This window comes from Myotis brandtii, unplaced genomic scaffold (genome assembly GCF_000412655.1).
Source record: "Myotis brandtii unplaced genomic scaffold, ASM41265v1 scaffold74, whole genome shotgun sequence".
Classification (NCBI taxonomy): Eukaryota; Metazoa; Chordata; class Mammalia; order Chiroptera; family Vespertilionidae; genus Myotis; species Myotis brandtii.
In genome coordinates, this window is record NW_005370944.1 from 1,791,703 (window position 1) to 1,808,264 (window position 16,562).

The 16,562-nt window shown below is 41.4% G+C and overlaps 1 protein-coding gene across 8 annotated transcripts in view; it reads right to left on the reverse strand.

The window, feature by feature from the left end:
- Positions 1 to 16,562, reverse strand: part of PML (promyelocytic leukemia) — a 54,231-nt gene that overhangs the window by 36,963 nt on the left and 706 nt on the right. For all 8 annotated transcript variants that reach the window (XR_001359916.1, XR_314515.2, XM_014530462.1 and 5 more), the window contains exon 2: positions 14,813 to 15,279. Coding sequence is in view for 6 of the 8 variants with exons in the window: in XM_014530462.1 (XP_014385948.1) it covers positions 14,813 to 15,279 (467 nt within the window). In the remaining 2 variants the exon portion in view is untranslated. The remainder of the gene's footprint in view (positions 1 to 14,812; positions 15,280 to 16,562) is intronic.

Below are 16,562 nucleotides of genomic sequence, written 5' to 3' on the forward strand. Positions count from 1 at the left end.
TACACATGGGTAGCCCCACTGTTGGTGGGTGAACCTCTCAACCTCACACAGTAAGGAAACGTCACCACTAAGTGGGGTCCCTGGGCTGTCCCCTTCCCAGTATGGACAAGCCACCCCAGTCCATCCGCACCTTTTGCTGGGACCAGAGCAGGAGGCTACTTCTGTTGTTCTAGGAAATAGGGCATCTCAGAAACGCAGAAAGCAAAAGCCCTACAAAAATAGGATTAATGGAGGACAGCCAGCCCAGAGTAGGACTTCAGGGCAGGGCCTGGCTTGCCTGAACAGCAACTGAAAAACTCCCCACTTCACCACCTCTATGCGCCCCCTCACAAGAGTGGACTGGGAGCTTTCACTTTGGAGAAGTAGCAAAAGGAGCAGCCTCCTTTGGAAACCCAAATAATTAGCTAGAGGGCAGTTAAAGGGACCCATCAGTCATTTACACCGTTGTATGGAATGCATTTAATCAGACTGGTTTCCTGCTATGCCCTGGTGACACAGTGGAGGAAATAAGACTTCTGAAGCCAGGAGAGGAGATAGGTAATTATAGAGCCTGGGATACCTGTAGAGAGTGAAAGCATTATTCCTATGGCCCTCCCTCTTCCAACTATTCATTGGTTGAGAAGAAGGTGACTGAGATGGGAGAATCTGGGGGCTCTGAGAGGAAGATACTAAAGATACTAGTTAAGATACTAGTTAAGAGAAGCAGCAAGGAAAGGTGAATGGAAGAAACCTCATCTGTTTCACACTGTTGTCTTATGCTGGCTCCACATCTATGAATGAGGACAAGAAATTTTGTGCTTTTTCTTCCTTACTCTTTCTATGTGGGTCCCTGCTCCCAAGACATAGGGCTAGTATATCCATGGTATACAATGTTCTGTTAGGCCACATAACTCATTCAGTAGGTAGCAGATGCACTGCTGTGTGGTACCCCTGCCCCTCCTGCCCTCTTTATGGCAGTGAGTGGCACTATCTACAACTCAAAGGTCACTCAAGCCAGAGACCAGGGGGAATTCCAGATTCCTCCCTGTCCTCTGTTGCTTCAGCAAGTACTCATCTTTGACTCGTTGATTCTATCTTCATTTACTGAGTACCAACGACTAGTATGTGCGGGTGTGGGGATAGGATATAAAGGTCACTAAGGCAGAATCTGGTTCTAAATGAGTTCCCAGTGCTACTGCCTTGTTCTTGCCCCAATAGGGCTTATCTCCTTTGGCACTGTTCCCCAATAGGCCTCACTGCCTCTGGTCTCTCTAATCAACCCTTCCCAGTGCCACCAAGACAATATTTCTAAAATGTGATTATTGTCATATGCTGAGGAGACGGCAATGATGCACCTCAGAAGTACAGTTGGAAGAGTATCAAGTGCAAGACATTTTTAAAGCATCATATAAGTTATATGTTCATAAAGGAGATTCACTTTTGGGAACAGTTAGGTCGCTTGGGGAAATTTATTGAGTTTTGTAATAATGCACTACAATTATATTAGTGAACATTAATGCAACATGAATTTACATGCCAGTAAATGTTACAAGACAGTAAGACAAAGTTTATCACATAGATAAGTACAGTGATTATCAAGCTATTTAAACTTGATCTAATTTCAGGAAATGAAATGGCAAGAAATAGAAATAGCTAAAACAATCAATTAATTAAAACCACAAATAAGAAAAATGGTACTTAATAATTAAGGTAACAATAATTTCATACAATATGAGTTAAGTAATATGGTATAAACAGGCAGTTCTTCTCTTTAGTCATGCCAATCTCGAAATACCCCACCAACTCTAACAGCTTTGGCAGGATAAATCCAAATTATAAAATATGCCAAAACAGGAATTTGTTAGAAAATTAAATGACTAAAGTTAATAATTAAATGTTAATAGAATCTGGTGACATAGAAACAGGTAGTGAATTTTATGTGACACAAACAATTTTGATATTCTCAAGTACCTTATAAAAATGTGTGTACAATGATTTTATGTAGCTTTGAATGTATACTGTCGTTTTGCTCTTCATTATTCATTCAATAGTCATTAAGTAAGTTCCCTCAAATTATAGTAATACTGTTCAGATTAGTAATCTGAAAAAAACTTAAAATATTAAATTAAAAATTGTAATACTAATGCTAATAGAGCAAAAAGAGGAAAATAAGGAGGAAGAGAGAGATGTAAGAAAACTTCACTGAAATAAACAGAATTATTAGATTGAAGGAGCATGCCAGATTCCAGAATAATTTGATACAAAATGCTCAACACCAAGACAGCTTGGTTAATTTAATAAACTTCAAGAATGAAAAAGATCTCTAGGCATTAAGACTGAAAAAGCAAATATATTGGTCCTCATGAACAGTTGATGTTGGAAGACAATGCAGCCAAGTCTACAAAGTTCTAAAAGAAAAAGTGTGATGCAGGGATAGTATTAGACTCGGGCAAGATGTCATTCAAGTATAAGAGCCACCAACAGACATCCTCAACACCAAGAGACCAGGAATTCAGAACACAGACGTCCTTCTGGGAAGAAAAACTGTTGATTGACAACATGCATCCAACCATGAAAAGTGATGTCAAAGTAAAAGGACCAGTGCTGTCCATTGGAACAATTGTGACATGGAACCAAGGCTGGATACATGGCAGGGGACCACCCCGACCTTTCACAGCAGGGGCTCAGTCACTACTGTCTGAAATGGAATCATTTCATTAAAAGCACTTAATGTCTTAATAATTGTTTTACTTAACCTTTTTTTAAATATATATTTTATTGATTTTCTACAGAGAGGAAGGGAGAGGGATAGAGAGTTAGAAACATTGATGAGAGAGAAACAACGATCAGCTGCCTCCTGCACACTCCCTACTGGGTATGTGCCCGCAACCAAGGTACATGCCCTTGACCGGAATTGAACCTGGGACCCTTGAGTCTGCAGGCTGACACTCTATCCATTGAGCCAAACCGGTGAGGGCTGTTTTACTTAATCTTAAAGAGATCTTTTAGGAAAATATTTTAGGATAAAGAAATATTCTTTGAAGCTTAGCAGGTCCAATTTTACTTCAGTTCCTTTTCCTTTCATTAATGTAAAGGAAAATAAATTTTAATACTGCTTGAATAGTGTGCTTCCTCTTAATAATCTAATTCTAAGGGAAATACACTCTAAGTTCTAAACAAGTGACTTATAGAATCCCTTTTTGCAACTCCGCCCTGTTATTAGTTGATGAGTGCCTGAATGCAGAGGCCAGCAGCAGCAGGAAAGGAGCACCGTCTGCAGACAGGTGATCCGGCATCCTGTGTGGCCCTGCCATGGGCAAGCCCTCCTGTTTGGGTTAGCTCCCATGAATGCTCTCACCTCTTGCCTCGTTTATACAAAGATAACAGTTCTCTCTTCCTCAAAAATCTCATGTGATACAAACAATTTACATGCCAGTAAATGTTACTGGCAGGAGAATGTGAGACTTAAGGTAACAGCACAGGAAAAATATCTCAAAAGATAGGACAGTGCTCTATTGTGCTAACAAGAGGTTGAATCCAACCAGACAGTCCATTCTCTAACCAGGTTGGAAAAGGGAAGCTTCCTATTGGAAAGGGGCTGCCCAGGCACCGAAGGGTCAGGGAGCTTCACTTGAGGCTGGCAGCAGACCTGTTCTGCACTTTAGTTTCTGCTCCACTGCATTCCACACACCTGGAATCTTTCCTCTTCTTTGCTTTCACTTGCGGTGGTTGCTGGACATTTGACAAGTGAAGGACACGCTCCTCTTTCTTTTTGTACCATGCAGAACTGGACTTCACCTTTAGGGAGCCCCACACTCCCCATTCTCAGCCCGTGAGGGAAAAAATTCTTATTCTCTGACACTGGATTTGAGGCTGAGGTTGTGTAACCTTTGGAGCTGCTGCAATCATTTGGCAGCCAAGAAGGATGGAGCTGAGCTGGAGGAAATCCATGTCACAAGAAAAAAAAACAAAGAAAATAGGTCCCAGTGACACAATTTCAATATCTAATAAGATTAGGCCAGAGGCCAGCTCTACACCTATTCACTTTCTTAAGTCATTCACTCATTTTTTGCTTAAGCCACTAACTAAAAATGTGCCACTAATTTATACATTTGTTTTAGTTGAAACTAATACACACAAACCTTTAAGGTCAAGGTACAGCTCAAATGTCAACTCTTTCAACCTCCCAATTAAACATAACTTTCCCCTCCTTAAAACTGCCTCTGCACTTTATCTGACCGTGTCTTCCAATATGTACACACAGAGCACAGGGCTGTGTGTACCCACAACTTACTGTAGACAGAAACCCTCCATGGATCTAGACTTCCAAGACAGGGATTCTTATTCTCCCAGCAACAGTTATCACAGTGTCAGGCATGAAATAAAAGTTCAATAAAAGATTGTTCAATGGCTGGCTGGACGGATGGATGTGGTTCCAGGTAGTTTAATCTTATGAGTTAGAAATCAATGACAAAAGCCTGTTACTTTCCAGTCTTACTGTTAAAAATTCTTGTAAAATGTCTATGGCCTCCATCCCTGAGCAGCAAAGCCTACTCTTTACAGATGGAGAAAGCAGAGATCTTGGCTTGGGTTACTTTAAAATATATTTTTTTTATTGATTTTTTACAGAGAGGAAGGGAGAGGGCTAGAGAGTTAGAAACACCGATGAGAGAGAAACATGGATCAGCTGCCTCCTGCACACCCCCTACTGGGGATGTGCCCGAAACCAAGATACATGCCCTTGACCGGAATCGAACCTGGGACCTTTCAGTCTGCAGGCTGACGTTCTATCCACTGAGCCAAACCGGTCAGAGCGGGTTACTTTAAATTTTTGCTTCTTTCTCCAAAACATAAAAGGGCACATGGTGGGGGGCGGGGTGGTGGTGGTGGTGGGGGAGAATCCCTTTTACTCACATATTATTCAACTAAATCTACCTTCGATCTCCCCTACCCCCACCCCATGAAAGGAAAAGCAGCTGTTCCTGGCTCTGAAACCAAGTCTCCTGGGTGAATTCACAGAAAAACTTGAAAGTGGGTCATGTGACAGTGTCCTAACTCCCGGAGCAGCCTTTTATCTGCCCATGGATGCTCTTTTTAGGCCTGCATTCAATCCCAGGGAGATCACCAATCACCAATAAGATGCAAATTTACTGATAACTTCACGGGGGGTACCAGGAGAGCACCAGACAGGGAAGGGATGAGAAGCCAGCCAGACACCTAGAATGCAGAGGGCAAGGGTGCTCCTTAGAGTTTGCACCCTTGACTCCTGGATCCCCCCACCTCCACCCTAAGCAGACCCATCAGGATCTGTCTTTTCCATTTTCTCTTTAGCCAGCAGACCTCCCGTTCCTTGCCACAAGCTTTGCCACTGCATGATATATATCCACCTCTGCCCTGGAACCCTTCCCTGGCCTGCCCAGCATGCCTCTCCCCAGCCTGCTGCCAATGATTCCAACTTCCAGTCTTGGGGACTTTTTTCTCAGTTTATGATCTCATCATACCTCCCAAACTTCATTAATCAGTCTTTTGTTTTCTCCACTCAACTGTAGTTAAAGCTCTTTCTGGCTACAAGCCTGATGGCCCTGGATTAATTACCCCACTCAATCTGGTCAAGCTTTGAGATATGACACCCAGACATGGTCTCAGCTCCACCTGCATCCTAGACCCATATTACTCTTGGGTGGGAAGAGTACTCAGCGTCCCTATCACACATGATGGAAAGGGTGGAAGTCACCTTGACCTCTAGGTCAGACAGGCCCTGGCCTTCTCCCCACCCCTTCATCTCTTCACTCCTGCAGGTCTCACTCCCACCTGCACCATGACCTCCATCTCCTAATGGGGCTCACTGTTCCTTGGTTCAGATTCTTTGCTTCAGTTTCTGTTGGGCACATAAATCCAACAGCATGGTGGTAAATCTCCTCAAATTATTTATGGAATGAAGTGAAATATAAATAAGCATGCAGCTAAAGAAGCAAATACTGCTCACCCTGTTCCCAAATTCACCCATTTCAATCACAGTAGCACAGTACAGAGAGGACCTGATCTTTCCACTCTGCATTCACACCCATCAGTGGATTTCCAACAGAGTCCCACAGGGTGACATGTACACTTCATTTTATAAGTCATTCACTGGTAAAACAAGAGTAAATTGCATGAGAAAGGAGCAAGCTGAGAACATTCTATGTCCTGGAAATTATAGGATAGAGCCCTGATTCCTCCAAGCTCATCTTGTCTGACCTCAACCTCTGCTTTAAATGCACACTTTTTCACCCCTTATCTAAAGAATTCTTTTTATTTGTGTATCTATATTATAAGCACTGTGTGTTTTACTAATACTCTGCATCCTCCTCCTATTAAATTTGAGTCTCAAACAAATCTCATGGAAGACTTTTCTTTTCCTGCACCAACTCATAACATGGTTTATCTTTGGATAAAGAGCACTGTACAAAAAGGAGGTAACAATAAATGTTAATTAGAGTCTTATGAAGGTCTAAATTCAGCAACCTCTTATTTGCTGTTTCTTTTCTTTTTAAAAAAATTGAATTTATTGGGGTGACATTGGTTCACAAAACCATACAGGTTTCAAGTGTACAACTCAACAAAACATCATCTGCATATTGTGTTGTGCACACCTTTACCTGCAGTTCCTGAAAGGCAGCAGTCTCCATGCTACCTTGGCCTGCTCCTCCCACCTCCATGCCCTTTCTCCTTCCTTATATGTCAGGCTATGTTGACACCCTCTTGGAGCTGCCTTCCCCAGCAGATTTAGGCTGGACAGGTGGCCTTTTCTGAGATCACTTGCCTTTGTGCCTACCTTCCTCTTTCTTCTGCTCTTAAACTGACTGAGCACACACCAGACAGGGATACTGGCAAGGGAGACTGTAAACTCAAGGGAAATATAATAAAGGGAATTATCAAAGCACAGAATGACTGACGATGGTGAGTGGGTTTCCTCATAGCACCCTGCAGCCCAGAACGTTAAGAACAGACCTGGTTCCTTCACCAGACTGTGACCTCACGGAGGGCCAGGGCTGTATCTGTTCATACTTATACCCTACTAGTGGCCCAGTGCATGAAATTCATGTGTGTGTGTGTGTGTGTGTGTGTGTGTGTGTGTGTGTGTGTCCCTCTGCCCAGCCTGCGCCCTCTCCAATTGGGGACCCCTTGGGGGATGTCTGACTGCCAGTTTAGGCCCGATCCCTGTGAGCCTAAACCAGCAGTTGGACATCCCTCTCGCAATCTGGGACCCCTGGCTCCTAACTGCTCACCTGCCTGCCTGCCTGATCTCCCCTAACCTCTCTGCCTGCCTGCCTGCCTGGTCACCCCAAACTGCCTCTGCCTGCCTGCCTGCCTGATAGCTCCTAACTACCCTCCCCTGCCAGCCTGATCTCACTCCCAGCTGCCCTCCCTTGTAGGCCTGATCTCACCCCCAACTGCCCTCCCCTGCTGGCCTGGTCACCCCCAACTGCCCTCCCCTGCTGGCCTGATTTCACCCCTAACTACTCTCCCCTGCCGGCCTGCTTGCCCCCAAATGCCCTCCCCTGCCAGCCTGATCACCCCTAACTGCCTCTGCCTCCACCACCATGGCTTTGTCCGGAAGGAAGTCAGACATTCGGAAGGTGGCTGGTCAACCCAGTCTAATTAGCATTTTACTCTTTTATTAGTATAGATAGATTATATAGGATAGGATTGCTTAAATGGGGGGGTGGGGGGCCTTTTTCATCAGGAGGAGATGCTCTTGTCAGACAAAAATACATAATCCCTATATCTGGACTGATAGCCAGCCATATGCACTATACTGCCAAACCGGTCATTAAAAAATTGAACCGCTTTCTTACACCTTACGCCAAATAGCTGTTGCGCTTAAAACCCCTCCTCAGCTCCCACCTTAGCTTCTGCCTTCGTAGTTCACCCAGATTAGGTTCTGATTGGTCGATTTCTATGTCAGTCAGCGTCAAAAGCTCCGCCTCCTAGGCAGCCACTGGCTCCTCGCAGTTCACCCAGATTTGGTTCTGATTGGTTGGTTTCTATGCCAGTCAGCGTCTCCAGGCCTATCTCTGGGCCTGATCAGAGAGGCGGGGCTGATCAGTAGCTGGCCCAGGCTGCTGGCAAGCGGGCTGAACTGCTGACCTCTCCGGGAGAAAGAGAAGCTCAGCTGCTGATAAGGCCCACCTCTCTTTCTCTCTGAGAGGTCAGCAATTCATCCCACTGGCCAGTCCACGCCCACCAGAGCCTGCTGCATGCGCAGCCTGGCATTCGGTCGATGAGCCTTCGGTCGTTTTGAACGTTACAGACCCTGGTTCTTTATATATATAGATAATTGACAAAGCTGTAAGATATTTAAAATGTACATGATGATGAGTTTATATGTGTATAGATTGTGAAAGTAATCCTGCCATCTAGTTAATTTATACATTCATCACCCCACATACGTATCTTTTTTATTTTTTGGTGAGAATATTTAATTTCTACTCTCTTAGTGAATTTCAATTATATGCTACAGTGTTATCAACTATAGATGGTTTTGCAAACATGTGTTGAGAAGTCTCTCGTAAAAATATGTTCTTGTCTAGCCCCTTTGTCTTCTATTTTATTTTTTCTACTAGAGGCCCAGTGCACAAAATTTGTGCACTCAGGGGGTGTCCCTCAGCCGGGCCTGTGGTCTATCGTAGTCCGGGAACCCTTGGGGGATGTCCGATTGATGGCAGGAAGCAGGCCTAAGCCATCAGTTGGACATCCTTAGTGATGCTCGGGAGGCAGAAGAGGCTCCTGCCACAGCTGCTGCACTTACCAGCCATGAGCCCAGCTCTGGCTGAGCAGCACTCCCCCTGTGGGAGCACAATGACCACTAGGGGGCAGCTCCTGCGTTGAGCGTCTTCTCCCTGGTGGTCAGTGCGCGTCATAGTGACCAGTCGTTCCACCATTCAGCTGATTTGCATGTTAGCCTTTTATTACATAGGATTACATAGCAGAGGGCCTGCCACACAGTAGGAAGGTGGGCTGAAAGAATGGATTCCACAGACATGGTGACCAAATGCCAACAGCCCCACTTTAAGACCAACTCTGGTACTGCTCTTTAATGTGTATCCTAATCAGCTCAATGTCCAAGGGTAGAGTGATTTATTCCTGGAGAAAGTTGTGGGTTATTTCTAGGACCAAGGTTTTGTGCAGAAAAAGCAAGTTGAGTTTTTTCAGTAACCACTGGTAAATTGTGAAACTGTGTGAACTGTGTATGATTTTTAGCAATAGGGTCAAATTTTTTAGCCATCTGCCATGCTCACAGGTCCAGAATCCCGCCCTCTTGCTGGCTGAACCAGCCTTGTCTATTGTACCTGGGGAGAAATCCACCCCTGACCCCCCACACTAGAGGTGGGGCCACTTGTATGCTACCACCATCCTCACTGTAGGAGTGGGAGGTGGAAACTGTGGTTTATACAACTGCTGCCAGCATCAGTTATTAAAACTATACAATCTAGATATCAACATTTACAGGTGAGCAGACGACAAGGAACCACAGGACCTATAAAGAGAATAAGCAGCCAAAATGAGCAAACTGATTCTCAGCTCACACTTAAAAAAGGGTAATACAGAGACACATAAAACATCTAAAAATTGCTTCTCTTTTTTTTTAATCCTCCCCTGAGGATATTTTTCCATTGATTTTTAGAGAGAGTGAAAGGTAGGGAAGGAGGGAGAAAGAGAGAGAAACATTAATGTGAGAGAAACACATCAGTTGGTTGCCTCTCACCCACGCCCAACGGGGACAGGGATCAAACCTGCACCCAGGTACGAACGAGCCCTTGACCAGGAATCAAACCTGAGCTTGGTCTGCAGGCCGACAGTCTAACCACTGACCCACACGGGCCAGGGCCTAGGTTTATTTTTTAGGGAGATTAAAGAACATACTGCATAGAACAGGCTCATAAGAAAAGCATACTGAGAACATGAACCATTTTTAGCAATTAAAAAACCCACATGATTGTTAAGAAAAACAAAACTTATCATAGGTAGCAAATAGTAGAAAGGGGTCTCCTAAAAAAATAGTTGGTAAATTATAAAATTGATTCAAGGAACTCTGAGAATCTGGAAGAAAAAAAGCGAAGTAAAAGAACTAATGAAAAAAGGATAAAAGATGTAAGAAATGGATTTGGAGTTCCAATATCCATATAGCAATAGTTGAGAAAGAAAAAAATAAGCAAATGAAAGGAAATCAATATATAAAAAAGCAGAAGACAACATCTTTGAAATGAAGACTTGACTTTTCAGATGAACACTATCATAGAGGAGCATTGGGGGGGAAAAGACCCATATCTAATACAGCCTGATCAATCATTGCAAGAAAAAAGAAAATAATTATATGAAATCCTTAGCAAACTAAAACTGATTAACCACAAAGAAAAAATATCAGACAATAACAGAATTTCTCGTCTGCAACATTGGAAGCCAGAAATTTATAAAGCAATGTTTATATATTCCAAGATGAAGGAACTGTGATGGTGACCCCAGAGTTTTACACCTAACAAAACTTTCCTTTATGTGACAGCAAAAGAACATGCAAGTTAAGACACTTAAGGCCTCAGAAAGTAAATTATTTGAAAAACAAACAAAAAATTACTCAAAATAGTTCAGGCAAATGGGAAATTAATCACATTAAATAATTCAAGAAAGGGGAATATATGCTGTAGAAAAAATTGTGAGCAATGAGGGAAATTAAAATCTAAAATATAGATAACAAGTAAGTTATAATGTGATTAAGACACTTAATAACTGTTAGGAAAAGATAATTAGAAAAGAAGAGGCATAAAAATTTGGCAATAATCTAGAACTAAAATTTCATGTTATTTTAACTAAATCTGGGTGTAGGAAAAAAAAAGGAGAAAAAGACTCAGAAAAAGTATGCTAAAGCTTTTATCTTATCTGGAAGAATAGTGGCAATCTACTCTTGATAAATGTATATACATACACACAAATATGTTGTAATATGCTTGCTAAAAATTTAAACGAGAGTAACAAGAATATATATAACATAAATATATGCATATTTTATATAGAGAGATAGATAGATATGTGTGTACTCTAAAGAATACACATTTTTTAAAAAATTCTAGGAATATACTAGTTCAAAAAATATGCTAGGCCCCAAAGAAAACCTCAATATAGTCTAAGATATAGAACTCTCACATATTAAGTGATCAGACTATAGAAATTAACATCAAATATAGAAACCAAACATTACAAGCTCCTTGAAAAGAAAACATTAATAAGGAATATATGACCAAAAGCTAGTACTTTGAAAAGATCACTGAAATAACCACAAATATATATTAAAAATAAGAAAGAAGATATAGTTACAGGTATAAAGGAGATTTTTAAATTATGAAAGCTAAAAGCTAACTCAGGATGAACTGGAAAATGTTCCAGAAAATCTGTCAAGATCTAAAGTAGATCAATACCATGGAAAAATAATCTACTCTTCAAAAAAGGCACCAGTCTCAGATAGTTGTTCAAGAAACTTCTATAAGCCTCAATTGCTTACATCCTTTAAATTGTAGAGCAGAGAAAGGATATAAATAGTAAGATTTTAACATTTATTGCAAATATGTGCAAGGCACTATGCTAAGTAATTTATATATATTACTAGAGGCCTGATGCACGAAATTCATGAAAGGAGCTTGGCCCTCGCAGCCCGGCTGCCTCAGCTGGCCCTTGCAGCCCCGACATCATCCGGTCCGGACAGTCATTCTGCTGTTCAGTCTAATTAGCATATTAGCTCTTTATTATATAGGATTATGTTCATAAGAGGAAAGCTTACAAATTCATTGAAAGAGATTAGTATTCATTGAAAGAAAACTTAAAAAAGAAATCACACATATTCATAAAAATTGATCACATCTATAAATATAGATAATAGCCTAAATAAAATATTATAAATGGAAACTAGTTATGAATTAAAACAATAACAGTATATTATGACCAAATAGAGATTTCCTCCTGGGAATTAAAAAATGGCTCAACATAAAGAAACCTATTAATATAATTCATAATACTAAAAGGTGAAGGGCAACCTTAATAGAGTCCAAAAGAACACTCATTCCCGAGTGTTTAACAAATATTTTTATTTGTTAAAAATAAAACAAAATTCTTAGTAAAGAAGAAATGGAAAAGCAACTTTCTCAATGTGATTTTTATTTTTTAATATACTTTTACTGATTTCAAAGAGGAAGGGAGAGAGACATAGAAACATCAATGATGAGAGATTATCTTTGATCGGCTGCCTCCTGCACACCCCGCACTGGGGATTAAGCCCGAAACCTGAGCATGTGCCCTTGACCGGAATCGAAGCCGGGACCTTCCAGCCCACAGTCCAATGCTCTATCCACTGAGCCAAACCAGCTAGGGCTCTCAATGTGATTTTTAAAAGCTACCTTAGGAAGTCAATAATAAGCACGATACTAAACAAGAAAACATAAGAAAACTTTTCATGAACGACAGGAACAAGATAAAGTTGCTTTTTCTAAATACTATTATTCAATACTGTTCTGGCCAATGAAACAAAGCCACAAAGTAATGTGGGTAAATACTGAAAGAAAAAGTTTTTATTATTTTCAGATGATATGATTGTTACCTAGAAAAACTAAAAGAAACTGAAAAACTTACAGAATAAGAGTTCAATATAATTGGCTAGATATAATTAATACACATAAATTGAGAGGATTAGTGAATGCTAATGATAACCAATTAGAAATAATTAACATTCTATTCTCAATATTATTAAATATTCAAAATTTAACTATAATTTTAAAAAGTTCAATACATATATGAAGAAACTATAAAACCCAAAAGATATAACTAGAGATGAGGGCAAGTCACCCCATTTTTACTGCAATTTCAATCAAAATCCCAATGAATATGTAAGTTGTGAAACTGCATAAGAAAGAGCAAAAGAAAAGCAAGTTTTTTTGAAGAATGGGAACTTGCCCTAATCAAACACAAAGCCACAGAGTTCCATATAGCATACGGATTAGCATAGAAATAGTGAGATCACTGGCACAGAACAGAGATTTACAAACATACTCATGACTACATGGGCATTTAGTACATGATTATTTAGGGCATTTCAAATCAGGGCAAGAGTGGATTATTAAAATCTTTCAATGAAAATTGAGAAAAACTGGCTTTTCATTTGGAGAGAAAAATAGTGAAGGTTTCTACCTTGTATATACCACACACAAAAATAAATACCATTTGAATTAAAGATTTAATTATAAAAATAAAGTCATACAAATATTAAAATAGAATATAAGAAAATATTTTTAACATTGGTATGGGAAAAAAAATCTTTCCCAGGATGGCCAAAGCTAGAAAATATACAGCAGGGGTGGGGAATGTCCAGCCGGTGGGCTGTATGAGGCCCGTGAAACCATTTGGTCTGGCCCTGCCAAGGCATTAAGGGTGAGTTAATTAAATGTTTGACCAACTATAGCAGGCTAATGTTTAAGTTTATAATTTTGTATGGCCCTCGAATGATGTTATAAATATCCAAATGGCCCTTGGCAGAAAAAGGTTCCCCATCCTTGCTATAAAGGGAGATCGATGGATTGGACTACATAAAACTAAAAACTTAAACACCAATACCTTATGCTGTGTGAAGTATTGTGTTTGCACTACAACAGCCTCCTACAATTAAAGAGATTAATTCCTCCAAGGGGGAAAAAAAGGGCAAAGGACCCAAATAGGCAACTCACAAATGAAGAAAAAATGGTAAATAAACATATGAAAAGCCGCTGAACCTCAACCTTAAAACTAAGCAAAGAAATCCAAATTCAAATGGTAATATCACTGTTGAGGAATTGGGAGCGGGCGGTGGGGGGGCAGGGGTTGGGAAGAGAGGCAGTGGGAAGTGCAGGTGGTAAGCCTCCTAGTGAGCCACAGTCAGCTCAGCAGGAATGCAGTTCTCAGAGGGTCCCCTATTCTTCACTTTAAACTTACATCCCCAAGAACAAGCACACAACACACAAGACATTTATTGGGGGAGGGTGTCCCAAAGTTCACATAGGTATGCTACTTTTTTGGCCAAAAGGGGTATAAATAAGACCTCAAAAGACTATATAACTTCTATCTGTGTATATATTCATAAAGAAACTCTGGAAACATTCAAACTAGTGACAATGATTACCTGGATGGGAGGAGGATCAAGTGGTGGGAATTAGGCAGATTATAAAGAGAAACAGAGACTTAGCACTCTCAACATAAGTTTTGTTTGTAATTTTTGAACCATATAAATAGTATTATTTATTTTTAAAAATAATTGAAATCTTATGCTGTTTAATGAAAATAATGATAACTGGAATTTATTTTTTCCATACATACATTCCCAGATAGCGCGGTGGTTAGGTTTTGACTTTTCAGACAGAAACTGCCTGCATCTCTCTCATCTTAGAATCCAGCTATATAGAGATCCCATGGCAGCGCTTATGGAAAATTTCACTTTCTAAAAGGCAGTTTGGTAGCATGTATCAAAATGTAAAATTTTCATGCCCCTTAACCCAGCAATGGCATTTCTAAAAATTTGTTCTAGAGGAATTACGGAATAGGGTCCAAAGATGATTCTGCAGTATTATTTACTATAGGAGGAAACTATTACGATCCACTGGCGTGGCACAGAATATTGGTAAATTGTGATCATCGCTACTGATGCTACTTGTTTGTGGACCACACCTGGAGTTACACAAGAAGCTCCTTGTCCCACGTTCTCAGCTTTGTGACTCCAGATCCCTGCTCCCCATTCACCGGCTACCTGGCTCTTGGATGCGCCACCCACCCACCGGCTCACCTAGTCAGTGTAGGGTTGCGGTGGTTGGAGTTGGCGCAGAAGATGTTGTTGGACTTGCGCGTGGCGTCCAGAAACTGGCACACCGCCTGGCCGCGGAGCTCGGCCAGGGGCCGGGCCTCGTGCTTGAGGAACCACTGATGCGCCTCGAAGCAGCTGGCGCAGAGGAGTTGCTCGCACTCGAAACACCAGAAGTCTGCCGGCTCTTTGCAGCGGGTGCAAACGGCCTGCGCATCCACAATCTGCTGGTACACTGACAGGCGCCGCTGCAGACTCTCAAAGAAGATGTTATCCAGGACCGGTCCATCAGCGCCAGGAGGAAGGGACGCCTGGCAGATAGGGCACTGCATGTCCGGGGCCCGCAGGCATCCTGAACACAGTGTGTGCAGGCAAAGCAGCAGCTTAGGGCACTTGGCTTCTGCCTGACAGCCGTGGCAGCGCAGGAACTGGAACTCCTCCTCCGTAGTTTGCTGGGGGACCAGAGGAGAGGGGTGAGACCTTAAGTCCCAGGAGTCACCACCCACCACCATCATAGGTCACCTGCCCCCATGGCTGGAGGCTGGAATGGGACTTCATATTTCATTCCAGGCAGTCACTGGATGATGAACACCCAGGCTTACCAGTATTTCAATTTCCCATTTACTCAGGCCTTCCCACTCAATTCCACAACATATTGAGCATCTACTTCCCATCAGACACAGTACCAGGCCCTGAGATACAAAGATAAATAGGATACCTCTATCCCTACTATCACTGAACTCAGTTTAGAAGAGATACATTAAGTATCAACCTTCTATAAAGTTTGATGGTTCCTCATAAAGGTAAACTACCTTTTTGAGGAACTACTATATGATTTGGCAATTCCACTCCTAGATTTATATCCAAAAGAACTGAAACCACTAACCCACACAGATACATATTTACCCACATTCTCAGGAGCATACTATTCACAACAGCCAAAGGTGGAAACAACCCAAGTGTCCATTAAAGGATAAACAAAATGGAGTACATACAACAAAATATTATTCAGCCTTCCCATTTAAGGAAGGACATTATGCTAAGCGAACTAAGCCAGACATAGGACAAATGTATGATTCCACTTATATGAAATATCTAGAGCAGGCAAATTCTCGGAGACAAAGTAGATTAGAGATTACCAGGGGCTGGAGGAATGGGAGAATAAAGAGCTATTGGTTAAAGGGTACAGAGTTTGTTTGGGTGATGAAAAAGTTCTGGAAATAGGTCATGAGGGTTACACAACATTGTGAATGTACTTAATGCTACTAAATAGTATACTTAGAAAAGGCTAAAATGGCAAATCTTGTGTATATTTTACCACGATTTTTAAAAATGCAAAAAAAAAGTACTTAATACAGTGCATAGCACACAATAAATGCTCATAGAGTTAACTAGTAATATTCAGCAATATTATTCCTAGTTGTACTTATGCAAATAATACAAATTACTACAACTGGTGTTATTTGTGCTTTTAAAAGGGCCTGGAAGAACATAGAGCAAGTGATCTAAGAAGCTCCTTTTGGGGGTGGGAGGCTGGGGGTTTGTTCAGGAGAAGACTAAGGGAAAGCTTCCAGGTAGAAAACCTGCCTTGGGAAAGGGGGTTGGGCGGGCAAGGTGTTCCAGAAGAAGTATCTAGAAGGCTTCCTGGAGAAGAAACCACAGGAGCTGCGAGGCCTTAACTGATTCACCTCTCCCATTCGGAACTGGTACTTAGGTTTTGTTTTCCCCACTGTGA